The sequence below is a fragment of the Oryctolagus cuniculus genome, chromosome 4, assembly GCF_051225735.1.
Source record: "Oryctolagus cuniculus isolate XC-2025 breed Fujian yellow rabbit chromosome 4, ASM5122573v1, whole genome shotgun sequence".
NCBI lineage: Eukaryota > Metazoa > Chordata > Mammalia > Lagomorpha > Leporidae > Oryctolagus > Oryctolagus cuniculus.
In genome coordinates this window covers 114,711,056-114,735,014 of record NC_142870.1, presented here as the reverse complement: position 1 = coordinate 114,735,014, position 23,959 = coordinate 114,711,056, and the positions used below count along the sequence as shown (strand labels likewise).

At 34.5% G+C, this 23,959-nt stretch overlaps 1 protein-coding gene across 1 annotated transcript in view; it reads right to left on the bottom strand.

Moving 5' to 3' along the window:
* Positions 1–2,476: 2,476 nt before the first annotated feature.
* BCHE (butyrylcholinesterase) overlaps positions 2,477–23,959 on the bottom strand; it is an 82,334-nt gene continuing 60,851 nt past the window's right edge. Inside the window, exons 3-4 of the mRNA XM_002716368.6 lie at positions 10,825–10,991; positions 2,477–3,987 (exon numbers count right to left, since the gene is read on the bottom strand). Of these exons, the coding sequence (XP_002716414.1) occupies positions 3,863–3,987; positions 10,825–10,991 (292 nt within the window). The 3' untranslated portion in view covers positions 2,477–3,862. The remainder of the gene's footprint in view (positions 3,988–10,824; positions 10,992–23,959) is intronic.

The window sequence follows — 23,959 nt, the reverse complement described above, 5'->3', positions numbered from 1 at the left end:
GTAGACATTTTAGAAAAAAAAAACATTTGTCAGAAATTTATCTTTAATGATTGGTAATCTGTGTTACAAACCATTTTATGGAAAAGTAACTAGTTTCTAAATATCAGAAGTAAATAGAGTTCTTTCTCATGTAAAATTGCAGATTTTATAGTTGTTTGCTCATGGTTATTAAACCCATATGGATATTATCTCAACTCTTTGTATTAACCATCTAGAATGGGTCATTGGTTTCCAAAATTTGTTACATTTTGGAACCTAGTAGATACCATTAAGAAATATTAATATTTAGCTTCTACTTTCATGTGGTGATTTGATTACTATGTTGTATGTGGCATGCATTTTGGAATTTTAATAACTTCCTAGTCAATTCTGTAATGTAACAAAGTTTGGGATCCACTAATCTAGAATGTATAAATTCTCATTTAGGGAAAAACTTGCACTTAAATTGTCAAGATGCCTAACACTTGTCATAGACAAATAAATCAGAATGGATTTAGAAACACAGAGTAGACTCACAGAGATTTGATTTTTTTTTTTTTTTCAGGGGAGAACATGAAATCAGTCCCCTACTGCCACAAATTGGGGAAATCACAGGGGTCAGCACATCTGGAATGCAATGGATAAGCCTCACCCTGGGGAAATCATCCTAGTGTTCAGGTGCAGCTATCCTAATGTATTTGGCTGCAGGTGTAGCAAGCGACAGTTGTCCCTGGGGATTCTAATGTGTAGTGAAGACTGAAGATTGATAATCACTGAATTAAATATCCCATGTATAGCTTGTGAAAATATCCATATATATAATTATCTCTATCTATGATCTATCTATTTATATATTTTTTTATCTCATCACTTCTTCTATGCTGATACCCTGAGGTGACTAGATGGTCAATTTAGATGAATTCAGTTCCAGATGACTGAGATGATGTCTCTCCTCCTCCTCCTTTGTTGCCCCTCCTCCTCTTTCTGTTTCTTCTCATCCTCATTTCTACTTTTTTTTTTCATGCTTCCTCCAGTTTCCCCAAAGATTTACGATGTGACTTTCTTCCCACATAGTACAACTGAGCTCTGCTATATATAGCCCCATTCATCTACTTAACAGTCACAAAACACAGTGACAGCATTGTGAAAGTGGTTAACTGAGTTACAGGGATAATCTCACAATGTCAAGGTATTGGTAGCTAAATGTCTTGGAAATTCAAGTTTGTTCATCTTTACAGTAATCATAAAGTGTTTAATTGAGCTGAGGAAATGAGCAAAGTCTGGAGGAAGAAAACCAGTCTTCTTTTGGTGAGACGTACGTCTGTGTGTTGTACACTCATGACTATTTGTGTTGGAACTCACCTGTAAAATCATCAGACCACTGCTGCTGCCTATAATTTCAAAAACTGGTTACTCTAATGATGGGATTTTGGAACAGGGACAAGAGAGATTTAGATTGACTTCATGAAAGCTAAGGGCTGATTGTTGAAGAAAATTTCCCCTTGTCTCTCCCTTCCCCACACTTGTACAACAAATTGTCTGTACTGGATGTGTTCACTTCTGAATATACTATTAGATTTGTGATGTGACTACATGGAGGTTTTATCATTTTTGTTGCTTTTATACCTGCAATACTTTCTTTGTATTTGGGTTAACATTATTATTTACTCAACTTCTAACAATATAATTGATGTGATATTTCTCACTTCAATTAATTTGTAAATTGTGTTTTACAATTACACCAGAACTAGCCAATGGCATCAAAACAGTTGCTGTTGTTTGTTTATTACATGTGCCTTCAATATAATATATATGTAATTTATATTTTAGTATTATTTTATAACTAACTACAGAAATATACATAATAATATATATGATGTTTATAAACTGTATCATATTAGCTTTTATGCTTAATTTGAAGACCATCTATGGCCATCATGCACCCTTATTTTCTAGCACTAAAAAATTTTCACTTTTTTCTTACCACAGTGCCAGTTAGTGAATTCACTATAATCCCATGCTGGACATCAATAGAATCGTGTATATATAAATGTAGATAAATTTGCATTTATACACATGTGTATCTCATTTTAAATCTGGTGATCTTTGGTATATTCTTTCATAGACTGAATACTCCACCAGGATTGTATTGATAAATAACAATTAATTTTTGGTTGTTGTTGTTATTGTTGTTATCTGAAGACAGAAAAACAGAGAGACGAACAGAGAGAGTCAGATAAAGAGATCTCCCATCCACTGCTTCATCCCAAAATATCTCCAATAAGCAGGGCTGTGCCAGACCAATCAGGAGCCTACAATTCCATCCAGGAGCCTGTTTAGCACTTGAGTAATAACCCCTTTACTGCTACCCTTTAGGGAACGACTCAGTGAATTTATTCAATACTACGTGTATCCTTGACAGGTTTGGAAATGAGCAATGTAATTTTTTAAATTATAAAAATAATACAGTTTGTAGCAAAGAGTATAATCATTTCTCTTCAGGAGCTGAGAATTGTCTTTATTAAAACCCTAATATTTTGGGTTCTAGGAAATGTCACCCCAAGCCAGATGTAAAAACTTCCAACTTTAAAATTTTCCCCACTATCTATTTTGAATCATAGGAAGGGTAATTCACATATAAACAATGTTTGTGAAGAGTTGGCAGATGGAGATGAGAAAGAGCAAGACTTAAAATGAATAGAATTTGAGAATCATAGGCATACATATTTTAAAACATAGATTCCAGGAATATATTCCTTTTTATCTTGTCTCTTGGTAGCAACATTTTCTTTCTATCATACGATATTTCCAAATGACTGAGTATCCAGTGTTTCAAGGTTTAGCTCATTTAAAAATGTTTGCTTATTTATTTTCATGTACTTCAAAGGCAGAGAGACATAGAGGAAGAGACAGAGAGAGATCATCAATTCTCTGGTTCACTCTCTAAATCACCAAAACGGCAGGGGCTGGGTGAAGTCAAAGCCAGGAATCAGGATTTCCACTTAAGTGGCAGGGGCCCAAGACCATCAGCCATCATCTGTTGTCTCCCAGGATGCATTGGCAGAAGCTGGATTGGAAGCAAAGGAACCAGGACTCCAAACCACACTGTAATGTAGAACGTGGGCATTCCAAGCAATAGCATATTCCACTTCACTATAATGCCTGTTCTTCAAGGTGTCATTCATTTTAAAAGGATATACTTCATGTATAGTAGTGAAAATATAAATGAGACTAAAAACCGAACACTGCTACTTTAGAGGAAATCAGTCTTAAAGTTATTCAGGAGAATTTGAAGCAGCACTTCAATTTCATGTGTGCACAATTAATTGTTGAATTTTATGTTGGGATTTTTTTTTTTTTTTTGACAGGACGAGTTAGGCAGTAAGAGAGAGACAGAGAGAAAGGTCTTCCTTCCTTCCTTCTGTTGGTTCACCCTCCAAAAGGCCGCTACCACCCGCATGCTGTGCCGATCTGAAGCCAGGAGCCAGGTGCTTCTTCCTGGTCTCCCATGCGGGTGCAGGACCCAAACACTTAGGCCAAACTCCATGGCCTTCCTGGGCCACAGCAGAGAGCTGGTCTGGAAGAGGAGTAACCGGGACAGAATCTGGCAACCCAACCGGGACCAGAACCCGGGGTGCCGGTGCCGCAGGTGGAGGATTAGCCTAGTGAGCCGTGGAGCCGGCCTATGCTGTGAATTTTAATTAAACATATTATAGTCATTTGGATTTTAAATGCTAGGTAAAATACAAAGTGAAAGATGTGAGGAATCAATATAATTCCGGAATTTTTGTTTCAGCTGTATAAAAGCTTTCTTAGTATATGTGTAAGAGTGTTTTGCTTTGATCTACTTTTATGAACTTTTCATAAAGGGCTATTCTACTAATTAGAATCCTGCGCAGCTTTCTTTTTTGCTAGTGTAGTCATTAAATTGATTTTTCCAGTCCATCATGTAATTGTTCCAACGATGGAATCCTGCTTTCCACTCTTGTTCTGCTTCATCAATATTTCCTGTAAAACATGGAATATAAAATACATTAATCTAAATTTTAATCTCTGTTTATATTACTTGAAAAATAATTTTGATTACAGATGCCATTTTCTCCTAATATACTACATAGCAATTTTTTTATTATTCATTATTTTTTATCTTCTTTAATTATTTTTTAGCTTTTTTCTAGAAATACTTTCATTTCATATGTGTATTATGTGAAAATACAAATAACAAGTAAGTTGTATAATGTATATGAAGCACATAAATATATAAATAAAAAAGTCTATATATTGCATTATGTCAAATTACATTAGAAATATTGTCTTTAGTTTCCAGAAAAACACATAGATATTCATCATCTTGACTTTGCTTAACACAAAAAAACCTCACTTAATGCATCTCATTACACAGCAAAGTATTATTTCTGATAAAAATATTTATTTATGAATATTTATTAATGCACAGGGATACTTTTGTAATTGTCATTCCATTTGGATTTTACATTCATTACAATATATTGTAATTCCAAACCATGGTTAGACATTTGTCCAACCACCAACTAAGTGAAAGTGCTTTATTAATTGCTTTGTCCAATATAAAAATTACTAAGGCAATTTCCACTTTCAAATAGTTTGCAATATTCAGAAATAATGTGAAGCAGTGAAATAAAAAAGGTCTCTGTATTAAAGAATTTTAACACTTATCCATTTGAAATAAATAAGAATAAAGTATTTAAATATTAGAAATTCCCCAATTATTACTTTAACCACATATTTATGTACTTGAAATAACTAAATCTGAAGAGGCTAGAAAATAATTTAAATTACTTAAATCTAAAATGATTTTATACTCTTTCAGTTTATTTTACTATTAATATTTTAGGATGCAGAGCCACAGTCATTAAACTGCAGACAAAATTTTAATTTTACATAAACCAAAAATAGGGACTAGCAATTTTTAAAAATATACACATTTTAGTTAGAAATCTTTGAAATTAATTATAGCTTTATAAGATATTAATTTGGAAAACACAATGTAGTGACTCATTTTAAACTTATATAAAAGTCAAAATATTTAAGGCATCTTAATATATTCATATATTTTGAATATATTTAGGCTCGAAAAGTTCATAATGCATGGACATTGGACAAGTATTTGAGGATTTATGTAAAATGTTCCACTTTTATGTAAAAATAATTTTAAAAGGTCAATGACTATAATCATTTTGTGAATAATAGAGGTCCTCTAAAGCATCACAAAGCTGGAAATGTAGAGGAAATATGCTAATCCCAAAGGATCCACTTTTACACTCAATATATGATAATTAAATGTTGCTTTAAATGTTTTTGCACAAAATAAGGATTTGAAATTTCAGAAAGAGCAAAATTTTGGATATAACAAATATGTCTAATAATTTGCCATTTTGGGGCCGGCATTGTGGCATAGCATGTAAATTGATGTCTGCCTCACGGGCATCCCATTTAGCACCTGCTCCAGTCTGGATGCTCCACTTCTGATCCAGCTTCTTGCTAATGTGCCTGGGAAAGCAGAAGAAGATGGCACATGGACTTGGACTCCTGCTACACAGGTGGAGACCTGGATGGAAGTTCAGGCTCCTGCCTTTTTCCTGGCTGTTGTGGCCAACTGGGGAGTGAACCAGTAGAAGGAGGATCTTTCTCCATCTGTCTTTTTCTCTCTGACTCTGTCTCTCTGTGTGTGTGTGTGTGTGTGTGTGTGTAACTCTGCCTTTCAAATAAATAAACAAATCTGGTAAAAAATTAATACATTTAAAATAATTCAGAAAAGTTAAAAATAAAATAACAGGGGCAAGTATATAACATTAATATAAATTTTTAAAAACGTGGCAATATGAACTGCAGCCACTGTAACAATCAAGGCCTAAAAGTAAATATAACTGATTGTTCACAAATAAGATGAAACTTCTTCAAAATTCATAAAACTTAAAATTCTGTGTTTTTTTCCTAAAGAGGATCACACTGAAACATAAGAAATCATAATAATATATTTAGTGAAGTATTTTATTACTGCATCATGTCTTGAATGAAAAAAAAAAAACATGATTTATTCTTAACTGCTTTCACACTCAAAGAAAACAATACTTTCAGAATAACTTTTCAAAGAATAAATAAAACATAAGTAAGGTATAAAATATCAAAACAAATAAATTGAAAAGATGTCAGTATATCCTGATACAAACACTCCAGCAAACAAAAGCAACTCTTCAGATGAATGTACTACCTTAGGACAAAATTGTTACATTTATACCATATGATAGTCTTACAAATTCTGAAAGATGTATGCAGTGAAAGCTATTGCATTTATGAAACAATAACCAGAACATGTCAGTCTCTCATTTGAAGTTACTAAATAGTTTTCCTTAAGATAAAATTCAAATTCCATAGCATTATGCATAAGACAGTTCATCCCTGCTCCATGCTTATCTGGCTTCTCTGTACTTTGTCTTCCTATTGAAATTCAGTGCAAATATCCTCTTGCCTTAGATGCTTTCCTTGGCCCTGTACCCTGAGTCTAGCCTCTCACTGTAGATGAGCATGTCTTTTCATTCTCATTTGTGCAGTTCCAGCTGCTAGTGCTGTTCCTAGTTGCAGGGTAGGCTTTGTAAGGCTTCTTAAACTACCTGATGAAAAACTGAAAACAGTAAAATGATCATATTTCTGCTTATGCTTGTGGTAACCTGTACTAAAAATGTGTTCAGAAATGAGAGGTAATTGCCAAGGAAAGATAATTGACTTAAAACAACCATAAATGTGAATGTCTAGCTGTTTAGGAATTATTTTGTGTTTCTCCTTTTGTTATATTTTCATGCTAATTAATATTGGGAAATTTTGTTTTTTATTTTATAAATAATTTGAATATTTTTATTAGTCTGTAACTTTTTATTAAAATATTTATTTATTTATTTGAAAGTCAGAGTTATACAGAGAGAGGAGAGGCAGAGAGAGAGAGAGGTCTTCCATCTGATAGTTCACTCCTCAACTGGCCTCAAGGGCTGGAGCTGCACCCATCTGAAGCCAGGAACCAGGAGCCTCTACCGGATCTCCCACGCCGGTGCAAGGGCCCAAGGACATTGGCCATCTTCTACTGCTATCCCAGGCCATACCAGAGAGCTAGATTGGAAGTGGAGCAGTCAGGTCTCGAACCAGTGCCCATATGGGATGCCAACGCTTAGGGTCAGGAGGTTAACCTGCTGCGCCACAGCGCTGGCCCCAGTCCATATATTTTTAAAATGTTATTGTCAGAGGTAGGGTTTTTAATAAAAATTGATACCTGTTAAGACAATTGCTTCCATATCAGACTGCCTGATTCAATACTTGGTTGTGGCTCCTGACTGGTTTCCTGTTAAGTCAGACCGAGATAGGCAGCATTGAAGGGTTCCTATCACAGACCTGGGAGACTTCTATTCAGTCCCAGCTCAGATCCACTGGGATGAAGCCCCGCCTCTGCTTCTCATGAAGCTTCATACTTAAGCACCTTGGAGGCAGCAGATAATGGCTCAAGTAATGAGTCCCGGTCTTCTACGTGGAGACCCCAGTGCAGTTCCTGACTCCTGGCTTCTGACTGTCCTAGACCTGGCTGATGCTCTCTTCTGGGGAGTGAATCAGTGTATGGAAGATTGATTTCTCTCTCAAATCTTTCAAGTAAATAAAAATGAATAAATAAACGTTTAAAAATTCATGAACACTTCAAACCACATCATTTGAATAACACTAATTTTCAAAACATTAAAAATTTAAAAATTAACACGAAAAATATCAGCTAAGTCATGACTTGTGTTCTTGATCTATGTAATCCTTCTACATTAATTATTTACAAAGCCTAAACATGCATTGATTTTATTTAAATGTAATATTTTTATTATTAATGATACTTTATTGATGTTTCATCATTTTATGCACTTAGGATACAATATAAAAATCATATTAAACATGAAAACCTTTGTAGAGGTAAATTACTTGAAAACTATTGATAAAATATAAAATATAAAATCTTGTTTTCCAGCCACATGGGAACTAGCCATACCAGAGCAAGGTATGGTTTTCTATAAAGCTCAATGTTGCTCAAGCTAAAAGGTTGTTCCACATTTTTAGGAAGGAGTAGCAGCCGCCCCAAAACTTTAGAGTCCATGTGTTTATGGAACGTAAGTATTTGGAGAAATATTTTTGAAGCACATCTTCAAAAATTATTAGTATTGAAATTTTATCTATTGGCATAAACGCATATCAGCTACAATATGTCACAGTAGCTTGAACCAAAATAGTTCAGTGTGGTTTATCATAATTAAGTCATTTAAAATCATCTCTACTATCTCCACTCATTTTTGCTCAAATTAAGTCTGTTTCATATAAGAACATTTTAAACAAAGCTTAAGAATATGTAGTTTATGATATGCTAAATGCTATCAGTTTGGGTCTCTTGGCAGATTAAACCCATTACCTCATTGCTATTCATTCTCAGAGGACACAGGGCAGCTTTGTTGCTCTGCCAATGGCTGCAGAAGCTCATCTCTGGGTATAGATTGTGCCATAGAACATTTGGTAATGCATATAACACTGGTATATGAGAAACATCTCCCAAACAGATGGAGAAGATAATTGTAATTTTGGTGGTAATGTTTTAGAATTCAAAGTCATATTAAACAATCAAATAAAGCTCTGAGACTCTCACATTTGTTTGAAACTATCCCCCAATGTCTCCAAACAATAAACCAAAAGCATATATTGTGTTGTGATGTCCAGCACAGAACCTGAATGTGACAGGGTGCTGTGAGCAGACTGCCAAGCTATGAAGGAACTGGGCAGCATTATGTCTCATCATTGAAAGTCAACTATTTTACTTGAAAAATAAAAACAGAAAATAGATATTAGGAACTATTTCAGCTCTAAACAGCTGGGCATTTTAAAAATAGGTAGTGAATTGGATCTATGTGCCATTTTTCACAGGGAAGATTAAAGGAAGATAAAACATGTTTAATCACTCTAAAATATTTTCTTAATAATGGATATTGGAAGTATTTGATAATCTGAACTGATTTCATTAATGTTTCCTTACTCGTAAGCAATAACTTCCTATGGATTGGTTAACTAAATTACAACCTGCTTATGAGTGTGTGATATGTAATATGTCTGTGCCCTTAATAAATATTTACGAGTGCAATATATTCAGAACATTTAAGATTATGTGTTTTAACATGTAAATTTTATAATTTTTCCCTTACTAGGAATCAGGGATTCTTACTAACCAACCAATAAATTTTTTTTACCTATAATATTCATATTTTAGTGTTTCATGTCATGATTGATTATATATATGTAGTCTAATGTACATTAAATTATATCTCTTTGAACTTCTTGGGAAATTAAGTCAGTTACATCATTATTATTCACGCTAGGAGGACAAAAGGATGGCTCTGTTACTCTGAAAATGAATCCATATTTAATATTAATATATAAATAATATTAATTTAACTACCAGTTAGTTGAACAAAGATAGGCTGAATAAGAAGTAGCATGACATTTTATTTTCCCTACTACATTTTATCTTTGGGAAAATTTATATTTAATTTTTCTTTTGTAATTTATTTTTATTTGCTTATATAAAAGGAATAGATTTTATGTATTTCATAAATACAGCTTTAAGAACATAATGATTCTTCCTATGCTTTCCTCCTCACTCATCCTTTTTTCCTTATTTTTCTCTTAATTTTTGTGATTGCATACTTTTTTCAACTTTTATTGAATAAATATAAATTTCAAAGTACAACTTTTGGATTATAATGGCTTTTCCCCCCATAACCTCCCTCCTACCCAAAACCATCCCATCTCCCACTCTTTCTCCCATCCCATTCTTCATCAAGATTCATTTTCAATTATCTTTATATAAAGAAGATCAACATAGTGTATACTAAGTAAAGATTTCAACAGACTGCACCCACACAGAAACACAAAGTATAGAATACTGTTTGAGTTTTACCGTTAATTCACATAGTACAACACATTAAGGACAGAGATCCTACATGGGGAGTAGGTGCACATGACTCCCGTTGTTGATTTAACAATTGACACTCTTAGTTATGACGTCAGTAATCACCCGAGTTTCTTGTCATGAGCTGCCAGGGCTATGGAAGCCTCTTGAGTTCACCAACTTTGATCTCATTTAGACAAGGCCATAGTCAAAGTGGAAGTTCTCTCCTCCCTTCAGAGAAAGGTACCTCCTTCTTTGATGGCCCGTTCTTTCTGCTGGGATCTAACTCACAGAGATCTTTCATTTAGGTCATTTTTTTTTTTTTTTTTTTGCCACAGTGTGAAAAAAGCCTTTTTCACAGGCTTTCCATGCCTGTGAAACTCTCATGGGCTTTTTAGCCCGGTTCGAATGCCTTAAGGGCTGATTCTGAGGCTAGAGTGCTGTTTAGGACTTCTGTCATTCTATGAGGCGATGACATACTTTTAATTTACTTTATAATCTCAAACTTAATCATCCACTAAATAAAGAATTCAGTAAGTAATAAATAGAAAGGCTGCTGTTCCTCAGGAGTAGACAAGGGCTACAAACAATAACCAAACCACATACACATTGTTGCATTTTTGTTCTCTCTATATTAATTACTAAAGTGCTTCACATGCTCATATAGTAAACACTCAAAAATACTGATCTGATAAAAGTTCCTTAATAACATGTATTCATTGAGATCAAGTAACCAGATTGTCAAACATATATGTTTATTAACAGTATCTCTGTGCCTCGGATAGTCTGCCAGTTTCTCCTTCTACATAATCCATACCATATTAATTAAGCAAGCAATAAAAAACACACACCTGTCATTTCCAAGACTTTGGGGAAAAATAGTGTCCAGAATCGGCATTGTTGAGCACGTAGTTTAGTGTATATCCTTGGTGACTCTGTATTCAAGGTCAGATATTTTTGTTCAGTGCTTTTGAAGACTGGCCATCTTGTGCTATTGTTCTGGGTCCCATTTGGATTACTACATAATTAAATAGAGATATTACACTTCAGTTGAAATATTTGTTAGAAAATAATTTTTTGACTTTTCGCAAGAATATTTCATCAGACCTGAAAAATGTAGCCCATATTTTCATGAGATTAAACATAGGTGAACCAGTTTTAGAGTTTTTAAGATATTCAAGCATGTATCAGTTAAAAATCCTAGTAGTTAAAATCTAAAGACAAGTTTATCACATTCATTTCTTTTTTTAAAAGGCTTATTTTTATTAAAAAGGCAGAATGAGAAGGAAAGACAATGATAGAAAGAACTCTTCCATCTGCAGGTTTACTCTCCTGATGACTACAATGGTTGGAGCTGCATCAAGCTGATGCCAGGAGCTAGGAACTTCCTTCTGGTCTCCCTCATGCTTGTCAGGGGCCCACGGTCTGTGCCACCTTGGGATACCTTCTCAAGTACTTAGTGGGGAGGTGGATTTGAAGTAGAGCAGCCAGGACTCTAACCAGAATTCTGATATGGGATGTTGGTGTCACAAACAGCAGTGTAACCCATTGGGACACAATGCCAGCAACTATCATATGCAATTCTGTTTAACATAAAGGAAGAAAAATACTCTGTTTCAATGAAATATTTCATCATTCACATTTAAATATGTTCAAAAGTGTAGCGTTATTTTTGTTTCATTTTCTTCCTATATCCCAGTCCTAATTCACAGTGAACATTAAATTGTGTATACAAAATTATCTCTTGCATCTGTGTTTTTCATTCTTTTGTTTTTACCAGGACTTCCTGAGTTTGAGACTGATTACCCATCATCCCTAAACAATAACCTCATTACTCGAGAAACAATCTTAAGTCTCAATTTTAACTTTGTCTTATTCTCTCATATATCTGCTCACCTATTGAAAACTTTTTAATCATTACCCACTGACTTCAGGTAAAGTTAATGAACATAATGGAACTCACATTTTCAAGCTTCTTTTCAGATACTCTTTTTATAAACAAGCCAGTGGGAATTGGAAACAATTCCCTATTAATTCCTTCCTCTATTTCACTTCCTGTCTTTTTTATAGCTAATATCTCTGTTTGGAATTCTTGTATTCCCTAGCCTAAAGGTTCAAAGTCCGTTGAGAATATTCATGTGGTTTTTGTTGATATATCCTGTATGTATAAGTGTGATTTTTTGATGAATATCAGTTGACATTTTTTTGATGCTTGCAGTTTTAGTTAATCCATACTTTTGTAGTACTGAGTTATTATTAACAAGATAGCATGAACAGAAATTCAAAGAACATTTTTAAATGACTCTAAGTAGTTAGTCAATGGTGATTCTATGATTTCTTTGCACTTATCTTTGTTATTATGAGTTATAACATGATCTTGGCTCTATAAAAATAAATAATTATGGTAAATTTATTTCCCCGAAGGGATTTATAACCATTATATTCATGAAAATAAAGGACAAAAAATATCATTCTAAACAAAAAGGAACAACTTATTAAAGAGGCAAAAATCACCATATACTTGAAAGAAAATTATTATGTAGGAGAGGAAATGCAAAACCGAAACCGTAGAAGGAAGTGGGAAAAACTAGGGAAAGGGAACAGAATTAGCATACACATAAAAGATAAATCTCCTTCTGAGGCAACTATCTATGAAAAAAAAGATTTTCTTGGATTCTAGGCTTAAGGAAACAACACTATGGGAGTTATATATTTAGTTTTTTTTTTTTATTTTCACATTATCAGATGACACATCCTAGAAAAATGGTTCAGATTTTAGCTTGCAGGCATTTGTATTCTTGAAGAGTTTTTGACTAAATAGCTACACCAACAATGCAGTATTTTATAAATATCGATATTAAGGTGGTTTTTAGAATAATTAAGAAACATAAAGCAGTCACAAGTACTTTGATCATAAATGGAAGATTAAAATGATAAGGTTAAATCATTTTATCCCATTCTCTTAGATTCATTTTACTTTTAACAGAATCATACAAGAAAAACCTCAGGTGAGGTTTTAAGAAATTCAGCACATAGAGATTGGTCTTTGGAATGGATGTTTATATGTTAGTTAAGACACCCACAATCCAAATCAAAGCACTTGGATTCTATTCCTGGCTCTAATCTTGACTCCAGCTTTCTGCCAGTTCACATCCTGGGAGGTTTTAGGTGATAGCTCAAATATGTGAATCCTGCTATTCAGAAGGAGAACATGAATTGAATTCTTGGCTTCAGACTTTGCCCTGGCCCAGTCCTAGCCATTGCAAGCATGTGGAGGATGATTCAGAGGATGGGCACTCACTCTTTCTTTCTGTGAATCTCTCTGCCTCTCAAATAAATTTAAGTAAATAAAAACTTCAGCACACAAGCTTATTTATCATTCAAACAGCATATGTAGAATATGAATACATACAAATCTGGCAATAGTGTTAGCATATATTTACTTTATTTTTCCTCCAAAAGCTTCAGAATCCAATAGAGTTTGGAAAGAGAAGCAGATATTCATCCAGCATGGTTACATGTAGGCAGATTTTGCCATCAAGAACTTGTATAGAATTAGACCCATAAATTAATATTTCATCATAGAATCAGAAATACTCAACCATTAATTCAGGAGCTTTAGAGATAAATAGCTTTCTGATGGACTAGTTGATTTGTGTAGGGATTGATTTAAAGAATTATTAATAACCAGAGCTATTCAAGCTAAACCAATATTATAGCAGGATTGAAACCTCCTGCTTTAGGGAATTATTTGAAAGAGGTCAAGAAGAAAATTTCTCCAGATCACAGGTGGAACACTTGTCTTGGTGAATTATGTAGACTTTTTCCTTTCTTTTAAACCTGTAGAAACTAGAATGCACAGCAGCTGACTCCTGGATATTAAACCAGGAGGACCATTGGTCTGATTCGGTACAGAAATTCTTGTTTTCCTAAAGTGCCCACCTTCCTTTCCTTCTACTTTCACTCTAATTAATTTACAGCACCATGTTAACTGCACATCCATTTCTGGCTTCTGTAAATGGTGACTTAAACAGAGCTGACTTGTACTTGAGTTCAAGAGCAAAGTGTTAATGGCATTGCCAATGTTCATTTAAGAAACTTTGTCCTATGAAATAAATCATGACATTCCAAATTGTAATCCAGAGATGATAAAATTCCTTTGATTATAGATATAGGTAGGGTATTCAAAAAATGATTGAAATAGCCATTGAGGTGATACAACATTTTAGACTATAATTTGAAAAAATCCCCAAATATTTCAAAACTTAGCAAGGCTATGATTCTCTGTATCAATTAAAAACTTTGTGAAATATAATTTACTTCCCAGACACACAATTCTGAAACACTATGTTATTCTAATCTCAAGATTATAAGATAAGTTTCAGCATCTTGACTTTCATATTTCTCAAAAACACTTTCTGTTCTTGTCAAAAATAAGCCATAATACCTAAAGTTCTTGACAAAATAGAGAAATATATGTCCTATTTTTACAGCCAGGCTATTTTTCTACTTAACAGAATACCAAAATGGAAAGATTATCCATATGGTTTTCCTTTCAGGCAGGTTTGAAAGAGAAGGCTTATTTAACCAAAAAGGCAGAGAATATCTTCCTAACATTAGTGTTACTGAAAATTACCTGCCTGTCATTGATACTGGTCACACATTTGATAATCCATTTGATGAGCAGGTTAAAACCAAGACAATAATTGACTCAAGATGTTCTATTATGAGTAAGTATGTATTTAATTTCTTGTATAAATTTTCTTGTGATTATGGAATCTTGATATTTCCTAGCCTGGTCCTAACACAGATATCAAGATTAATCTTGATTGAGAATTCAGAAAATTATTTCTATAGAAGCAATATAGTGATTTTCAAGTGACTATATTTCAGACTATATTTCAAGTGACTATATATCAAAACATAGTATTGAAACCATTGATAGAAATTGAATGCCCTGCTGAATTATGTCATTATCATAAGAAGTCTGACAGGAGATTATTTATATTAGACAATTTCTTAAATATGAAACATTCAGTTTCATATTCCATGTCATGTCACACTTAAATAAAATTCTATTTTAATTTAATGAGTAGAGGGACTATGAGACAATTTGATTTTATAAAATAAATTTATTCATTGAATCAATATTTATCCAGTATGTACTATGTCAGATGTATTTGAACTACAGGAGATTCAACAGACAGAATAAATTTTTTTTTGCTTTTTGTAGATTTTATTCTATGGGGAAGATAGACAATAAAGTGTTTCAACAAAGAAATATATATTACATTAGACAGTAAGTGCTAGAGATAATCAAAAAATGAGGCTGGGGGACAATAGAAGAATGAAAGTGAGCATCACTGTGTGTGTGGAGAGGTCATGGTGAGAGGGTAAATAATACATACTTCCATTGGCATCTGTCTCAAGTTCATGCACAGTTATGTAAACCTATGAATCTGATGCCATTCCTGTTAGTTCAGGCCAATGAGGTGACTCAGACTGGGAATGGTCACACTGATATTCTTAGGACAGCTACTAACCCTGAGTGAAATGGCATCATATGATTGGAAGGCTGGTATTTCGAATTGTGGTATCAATCTGCCTTCCTTCCAGGCACGGGGACAGCTGAAGACTGAGTTAAAATATGTGAGCAACAATTAAATCCATCATGCCTACATAATAAAATTCCACTTATAACTCTATACATAAAGACTGTGCTATCTGCTTGGGTTGCAAGACCCCACCTAAGAATTGCCACAATTGATGCCTTATGGACACTGCATCCCTGAGGACAGGGATTCAAAGCATTTGGAACCTTTGAAGGCCAAGATCCTATTCCATGTCTGTCTCCTTGACTGGTTCTGATTTTGATGTTTTGTTGTAATAAAATTGTGATTGTGAATATAGAGCTTTCTTGATTTATGTGAATAATTCTAGTGAATTGGGAAACTTGATGGAGTCCAGTGGGAATCCATATTTCTAGTTTGCTAATCTGCAGTGAGGTAGCCATGGGACCCCTGAACTTGAGACTGCTGTCAGAAATCTTGGTTTCACTTGCCAGTCTGGAGAACTATACACTTGAACCAGATTTTATCTAACTGAATAAGGCTGATTTTTAATAATTTAGAGGAAAAGAATTTTGGGGTAAATATTTGAAGAATAGGGGTGACCCATGCAGTTGAATGAGAGAAGAGTATTTCAGCAGAAGGAATATAAAATAAAAGCCATGAGTTGCCATGTGCCTGTGGTTGTCCAAGTAAAGCAGATAGTACAGTGTGGTCCTTGTGGAATCGGCCATGGAGGGAGTATTATGAGATGAACTTAGAGGGCTAACAGGCCACCTTAGTGTCCTGTAGAATTTTGAAAGGTTTTTGAACAAAGATCAAGATCTCCTTTAAATTATTTAGAAGATCATCTGGCTGCTGTGCTGGAAATAGACTACAGAGGGATCAAAGTCAGAATCAGGGAGACCAGTGAGGAGGGTACTAGAATAATTAAGGTGAGAGATGATGGTTTATTGGACTAGGAAGATGGTAGTAAAAACTGAAATGAGTGATCAAATCTTGCATATATTTTGAGCATAGAGACCTTAAGTATGACTAATAGATTAAATATGAAAAGGAAGAGTGCAATGATTACTCTAAGAATTATGGCCAAATGGAGTTGTCATTACTGAGCCAGGAAAGACAGCAAGAAGAGTATGCTCAGAGGGAAATATCAACAGTTCAAACATTTAAACAAACATGCTCACACGTCAATTTCACAGACAAATGGTATCGGTAAAGAGCACCAGCATCCCTTATGGGCACCAGCTCTAATCCTGGTTGCTCTACTTATCCAGATCTCTGTTAATGCGGCCAGGAAAACAGCGCAGAATGGCCCAAGCCCTTGGACTCCTGCACCCAGATGGGAGATCGGAAAGAAGCTCTTGGCTCCTGGCTTCAGCCTGGCCCAGTCCTGGTCGTTGCAGTCATTTCTGGAGTGAACCAGCAGAAGGAAGAGCTCTCTCTCTCTCTGTCTCTCTCTCTGTAACTCTTTCAAATAAATAAAATACATAATTTTTTAAAAAAACTTTATTGATGGAATCTCTGCATTCTAGATGGACTCACAAACTCTTTAATGCAATGTTCTCCCTGGAGATCTAAAAGTGTGTGATTCAATTTGCAAATTTCAATACAGATATGACATTTAAATGTATTAAATATATTAATTCATATGAGGTAGGGTACCTGTTCCTTCCCAGGTATTTGTTCTATTCTCATCCTATTATCTTACCTTTTTAGATGCTGTCCTTAATATTCCAGTTGGAGCAGGCATTCTTTTTCTCCTACTATAGTTTTATCTACTTTAAGTACAAGCCATTTTTCCCTCTTTTCTCATTAGAATGTAAGTAGATTGCTTTGTTGAAAACTGAAATTGTGCATAAATCATAGTGTAAGTTAAGAAAGAAGACTAGAATAAGCAAGAAGCATCGTAACTGATATTTTAAGTTAACTCTTTCTCCTTTGACTATAACAAATATTCATATTTAAAAAGCAGCTCTGGGCTGGCGCTGTGGCACAGTGGGTTAACACTGTGGACTGAAGCACCAGCATCCATACGGGTGCCGGTTCAAGACAAGGCTGCTCCACTTCCAATCCAGCTCTCTGCTATGGCCTGGGAAAGCAGTGGAAGATGACCCAAGTCCTTGGGCCCCTGCACCCACATGGGAGACCCAAAGGAAGCTCCTGGCTCCTGGCTTTTGATCAGCACAGCTCCGGCAGTTGAGGCCAATTGGAGAGTGAACCATCAGATGGAAGACCTCTCTCTCTCTCTCTGACTTTCCTCTCTCTGTGTAACTCTGAATTTCAAATAAATAAATAAAACATTTAAAACTAAATAAATAAAAATAAAAAGTAATTCTACAGAAAAATTATATTTCATAGATGATAATTTCTTCACTTGAGGAAAATCAATATTCTAAATTAACTAATGAGAAATTCGACTTCAAGTAACTTCGACAGTTTTAACATTTGCGTCACATATACACTATTTTTGTATGATTGTTTATTATTCAAATCAAATAATTTGCAGCATAGCACATAACCTGTATCTAAAAGATATACATTTTAAAAATGAGATGATGATATTTAGTATCCCAAGGAAAAATTAGGAGCCAATTGAGCAAAGAGGAAATTTTAAAAACATTCAATTAAGATCATAACCAGCAGTTGTGAGATCAAAGGAGAGATTCACAAGTTGCTTCTCTTATTTATTTGACATTTATAGAGAGAACAAACAAGTTTTCTCTTCACATTTAACCACTGTTAAACATGAGTTTATAATATGATCTGTTTAAGGAAAGTATAGAGACATAGATGGCATAGTGATACTGAATAAAAAGAAAAATATAAAGTGTGACTTTTCTCAAGATCATATTCTGAGTTTCATTTTATGTAAAAGTAACTGGCTAAATGTGGGTGTGAGATTCATTTCAAATAGTTTTTATTCTTTCTAGAGAAATGTTCTATAACTATAATATATTTATTTATAAATTTGATCAAGTCCCATTATTTATTATATTTAATTAAGTATTCTATTTTTTCTTTTTTATTTTTAGTTTAATTAAATAATTTATATAAAGGGAAGATATTTCAATTATTTCACATATACAGTTTTAAGAACGTAATACTTCCCACCATACACCCCCTTCCTTTCTTATACTTCCTGTTAATTTTTTAATGACATACTTTGAATTTACTTCATTTTTTAAAATTTTATATCTAAAGGCTATAAATTCATGTATTTTGTATATAAGGTTTTAAGAACATTATGGATCTTCCCACCCTACCCATTTTCCCTCCCTTGTTCCCACCCTTCTACTTCCTTCCTTATTTTTCTTTAAATTTTTGCAAAGACTTACTTTCAATTTACTTTATGATCTCAAGCTTAATCCACTACTAAGTAAAAATTTCAACACAGAGTAAGTAGAAAAAAGCCCTGTTTCTTAGGAACATAGACAAGGGCTATAAACCATAATCAAATCTCAATTTCACTCATATACATTATATTTTTGTACTCATACACATTACATTTTTTGTACTCCATATATTAATAACCACAATCATAGAAAACATGATATTTGTCTTTTTGGAATGGCTTATTTCATTAAGCATTCAGTCTCCAGCTGTGTCTATTTTGTTGAGAAAGACATCTGTACAGTCTTTAAAATTGGATGAAGATGACTTTCTTATACTAAATAAATTAATTATAAAATTTTTATAATTATATTCCCAAATAAAATGAGTTAATTGTCTGTTGAATTCCACTAAAGTAACTTGTAGTAACTCATGAACTTAATCATAATGGCTACATTTTAAAACGCAACCACAATAACCTAGTATGACTGATTAGTTTTAATGTCATAATGAATTTTATAATTTTCTGTATGACTTTAAGATGAGTCTATATAAAGACAAATGAAATAATTCAAATATTTTTCTGCATAAATACACCTATACACATACTATCTTAGTTTATCTGGACTACTGTAACGGAGCATCATAATTGAGTCACTTATAAAAATAGACATTTATTGTTCACACTTCTGGAGATGGAGAAGTTCAAGACCACTGACAGATATGTTGTTTGTGAGGGCTACTTCCTGTTTCACACTCAGCAGTCTTCTCCTGTGTCCTCTCAAGTAGGAAAGGGAAGGAAGGGAATTCTTTGAAGTCTCTGATTTAAGAACAGTAACCCCATTCTCGCATTCTGGAGGGTTCTATTCTCATGACTTAATCACTTTCCAAAGGCCCCAGCTCCTAATAACATCACATTAGCAGTTAGGATTTCAGCATACTAGTTTTAGGGGAAAAAAATTCTCAGTTCCTAGAACATGCAAAAAAAATGTATACATTTACATGTGTGTATAGTCTACAATTTGAATATTAAGAATATAAAAACAATTGAATGTATATCACTTACATAAAAACTTAATTTTGGGGGCCAGAATTGTGGGCTATCAGGTAAAGCTGCTGCCTGTGATGTCGGCATGCCATATGGGCACTAATTTGAGTCCCAGCTGCTGTACTTCTGGTCCAGTTCCCTGCTAATGAACTGGGAAATGTAGCAGAAGATGACCCAAGTGTTTGGGCTCCTGCACCTACGTGGGAGACTTGGAAGAAGCTCCTAGCTCTTCTTGGCTTTAGCCTGGTCCAGAGCTGGCTGTTGCATCATCTGAGTGTTAAACAGCAGATAAGATATCACTCTCTCTTTCTCTCCTTCTCTCTCTGTAACTCCAACTTTCAATATTAATTAATTAAAACAATTTTATAGCATATCATATTTTGCAACTTAATACCATAGTGTCAAATAATATTAATTTATTTACTTCAAAGAGAATTAAATGTTATTTATTTTTGCACGCCTAGCACTTACGATAAGCCTAAGCTCAAAAAATACTTGTCTAAACAAGAATGAGTGTACAGCTTCAAAACGTTGCCTATATTTTGAATAAGTTCAGTGTCTATTATAAAGTATAAAGTTGCACAATATTAGAAGAGTGAAATCCAGTTTATTCTCATTCATCAAGATGAAGACAAAGTCCTCCTTTTTATCTTGTGTTTCTTTTGCTACTACCATTATTTTCTCTCATATTATGAACCTCTTCTTTGTGAATGTAACTAAGAAATATTTTAGGTGTTTGCCTGTTTCATATTTTATTAGGGGGCAGCATTGCAGTACTGTCGCTTAATTGACTTCTTATGATACCTGCATACTATATCAGAGTGCCAGCTCAAGTCCAGGCTGCTCTGCTTCTGATCCAGTTCCCTGCTAACATGCTTGGTAAACATCAGATGATGGCCCAGGCATTTGAGACTCTACAATCCATGTGTGATTAAAGAACAAAGTTCCAGGCTCCTGGGTTCAACCTGGCCCAGCACAGGCCATTGGGGACATTTAGGGCATGAATCAGAAGATCTCTCTCTCACTGTCTCTCCCTCTGTCTCTCTCTTGCCCCCTCTCATTGTCACTCTCTTTTTCAAATAAGTCAATTACACTTTTAAAATAATTTGAAAACTTTTTTTTTTTAAATCTCATTGATGCTTCAAGTAATACAGCAATGCTCTCCATTATAATGTCCATAAGCCTGTTCCCAAACTTAAACTTAACTCAGATTGCCCAAGACCCACATTTGTTCTCCATCTTGATTCAGTATAGCTTGTTAGAAAGTCATTTCAGCCGGCACCGTGGCTCACTAGGCTAATCCTCCGCCTTGCGATGCCGGCACACCGGGTTCTAGACCCAGGCGGGGCGCCGGATTCTGTCCCAGTTGCCCCTCTTCCAGGCCAGCTCTGCTGTGGCCAGGGAGTGCAGCGGAGGATGGCCCAAGTGCTTGGGCCCTGCACCCCATGGGAGACCAGGAGAAGCACCTGGCTCCTGCCATCAGATCAGCGCGGTGCGCCGGCCGCAGCGGCCATTGGAGGGTGAACCAACGGCAAAGGAAGACCTTTCTCTTTGTCTCTCTCACTGTCCACTCTGCCTGTCAAAAAAAAAAAAAGTCATTTCATTTATTTATTTACTTATTTACTTATTTAGTCAGTTAGATATCTTCCAGCTGCAGAAAGAAGGAGTCAGGAATTCCATTCTTGTCTCCTCCATGAGTGGCGATGGCTCAGTTTCTCAGGAGTAGGGAGCTGAATCAGAAGTGAAATACCTGAAATGCCAGCCAGCACTCTGACACATTGCAAGTGGAAGCTTAACCTGCTGTGCTTCAATGCTGACTCCTTGGAAGGTTTTTAATGATTGTGCTTTTTTTTTAAACTTCTGGATGTAATAAAGTCAGAAGTATTACTTTAATGTAGCAATATGTAGTGTGAAATAATGCATATGAATGTAGAAAATAGCATAACTGTATTATTTTTGGTTAAAACTATATCAATGCAAATACCTAAATCTAGTATACATATGTTACTTGCTTCTACTTATCTCCTGATATTTCTATTACAAACTAGAAATCAGAGAAAAAATGATTAAAAAACAATTCCTGGTATTCATTAGCGTGTTAAGTTTCTTCCTTAGTTAAACATTAGGATTTGTGTTTTTGTTTCTACTCTGGAATCTAAATATCCAGAGGGATGGGATTATAATAGCATACATTAGAAATTGGCAGTAAATCAGAAATTCACTATCAGTGACATCTTGAATCAGCAATGCTGTAGTAAAAGCCCGCCATGGTCAAATCAGTTATTACATTTTTACTGTTTCATTATTCATGAAAAGTGAATTAGAATACGTTCTCAATTTCACGGAGAAATAGGAATACTGACTTTCTGGGAAAGAGACAGGAAGAGGAGAGGAAGGGAGGGGGATGTCAAGGGATATGTATAACCTGTACAACCTTGTTACCAACTCTGACCTAAAGCCAAAGCACATCAATATGTTAAACTTTCCAGGAAAGAAAAAAAAAATAGAAAAGGAAGATGTATTTTGCTCAATACTGACAAAGAAGAGCAATTACATTCCAGTTTAAATACTTGGAAGGTGAGATATATTTAGCTGCATATAATCTAATTTTAAGAATAATTAGCAGCTGTAGTAACTGAGTGTGCTGAAAAACGGATGGAGTTTCAGTGCTGTCAACAAGCAAAGGTCAGTTATGATTTAACATGGATGTACATGTACTATGAAAGTGGACAACTCGCGAGTAAGAAAGACGCAACAGCGCTCAAGGATGGTAAGCAAATATGCTCAAGCCCTGTCTGGTTCCTGGTGTCAGGAATTTTCTATTACTTCTGAGTGGTTCTTAGTGTCATGAATTTTATATTATTCTAATTATTTGTGTTATTATTATTTTTAGTATCACCTAATAGAATGTATTGCACAAAGGTTATCAGTGGGTTTCATTGAAGGTAATTATATCTTATTAAACATTTAGTTACTTATTTGAAAGGCAGAGTAATAGAGAGAGGTAGTGATACAGAGATGGAGACCGAGATTTATTCAACTCAGTTATACTTTCATAAAAGCATAAAGTACCTTCATGACACACAGACATGGTTTTTTAATCGAAATAAAAAATTTCCAGCATATTTTCACCTTTGTTGAGATGTAACTTTTTTAATATGTGTCATAAATGTGCCCATGTTAAGGCACATTTTTCTATATTCTGTGAGAACAGCTAAATTTTAATTAGTATTTAAAACATATTTGCCTACTTAATTCACTCTCTTAAATATTTCCCTGAAGTCACTGGATAGAGACATGAAAGCCAATTGATTCCTAGTGTACAGTTCTCCTTTAGTAATTAAGTCACATTGCACATCTTCCATCGTTCATCAGCTGAAGGGCAAAGGGTTGCCAGACAAAAGATCTCTGAGCTCTTCAGTGTACCGTTTGTATGATGGATGAACAAAGCTTTCATGGTCTGGAAGTTTATTCTTTCTTCTTCCTCTGCATTACTTGGACAAAATAGCTTGCTTAATTAGCGGTAAAGTTAACGAGGAATACCAGGCCCTGGTTAGCCTCCTTCAGCTCTCCCAAAAAAGACCTGCATGGAATACTAGATTAATTTAAAGAGAAGTAAGACGTTTTCCACCCTCCCTGCTTTCCTTCCTTCATTCCTGTTTCAAAGGTTTTGATTGCATTCACCTGTCTTGCCTAATTTCTAAATGTAAAGATGCATTATATTTGTACCTTTTTTTCTCTAATGAAAACAAAACAACTGTTACCATTTGATACTATTATACAATCCTGGAACTGCTACAGCATAATGGTCTGTAGGAAGTTCAAATGTCCTTTCATATCATGTTAGAAATACATTCATTTTAATAAGGAGACAATTTTACATAAACTATGGGCAAGAAAATATTCTAAACTTGAAATGAATTGGTTTCCCTTTGAGTCTTCCAAGTTCTGTCAATGTTGTTCTCACTCAGGTCTGTTTGCTCCACTTGGTGCTATAAAGTTGATGGCAGCAGTCCCAAAGTTACAGGAATGAGCTGA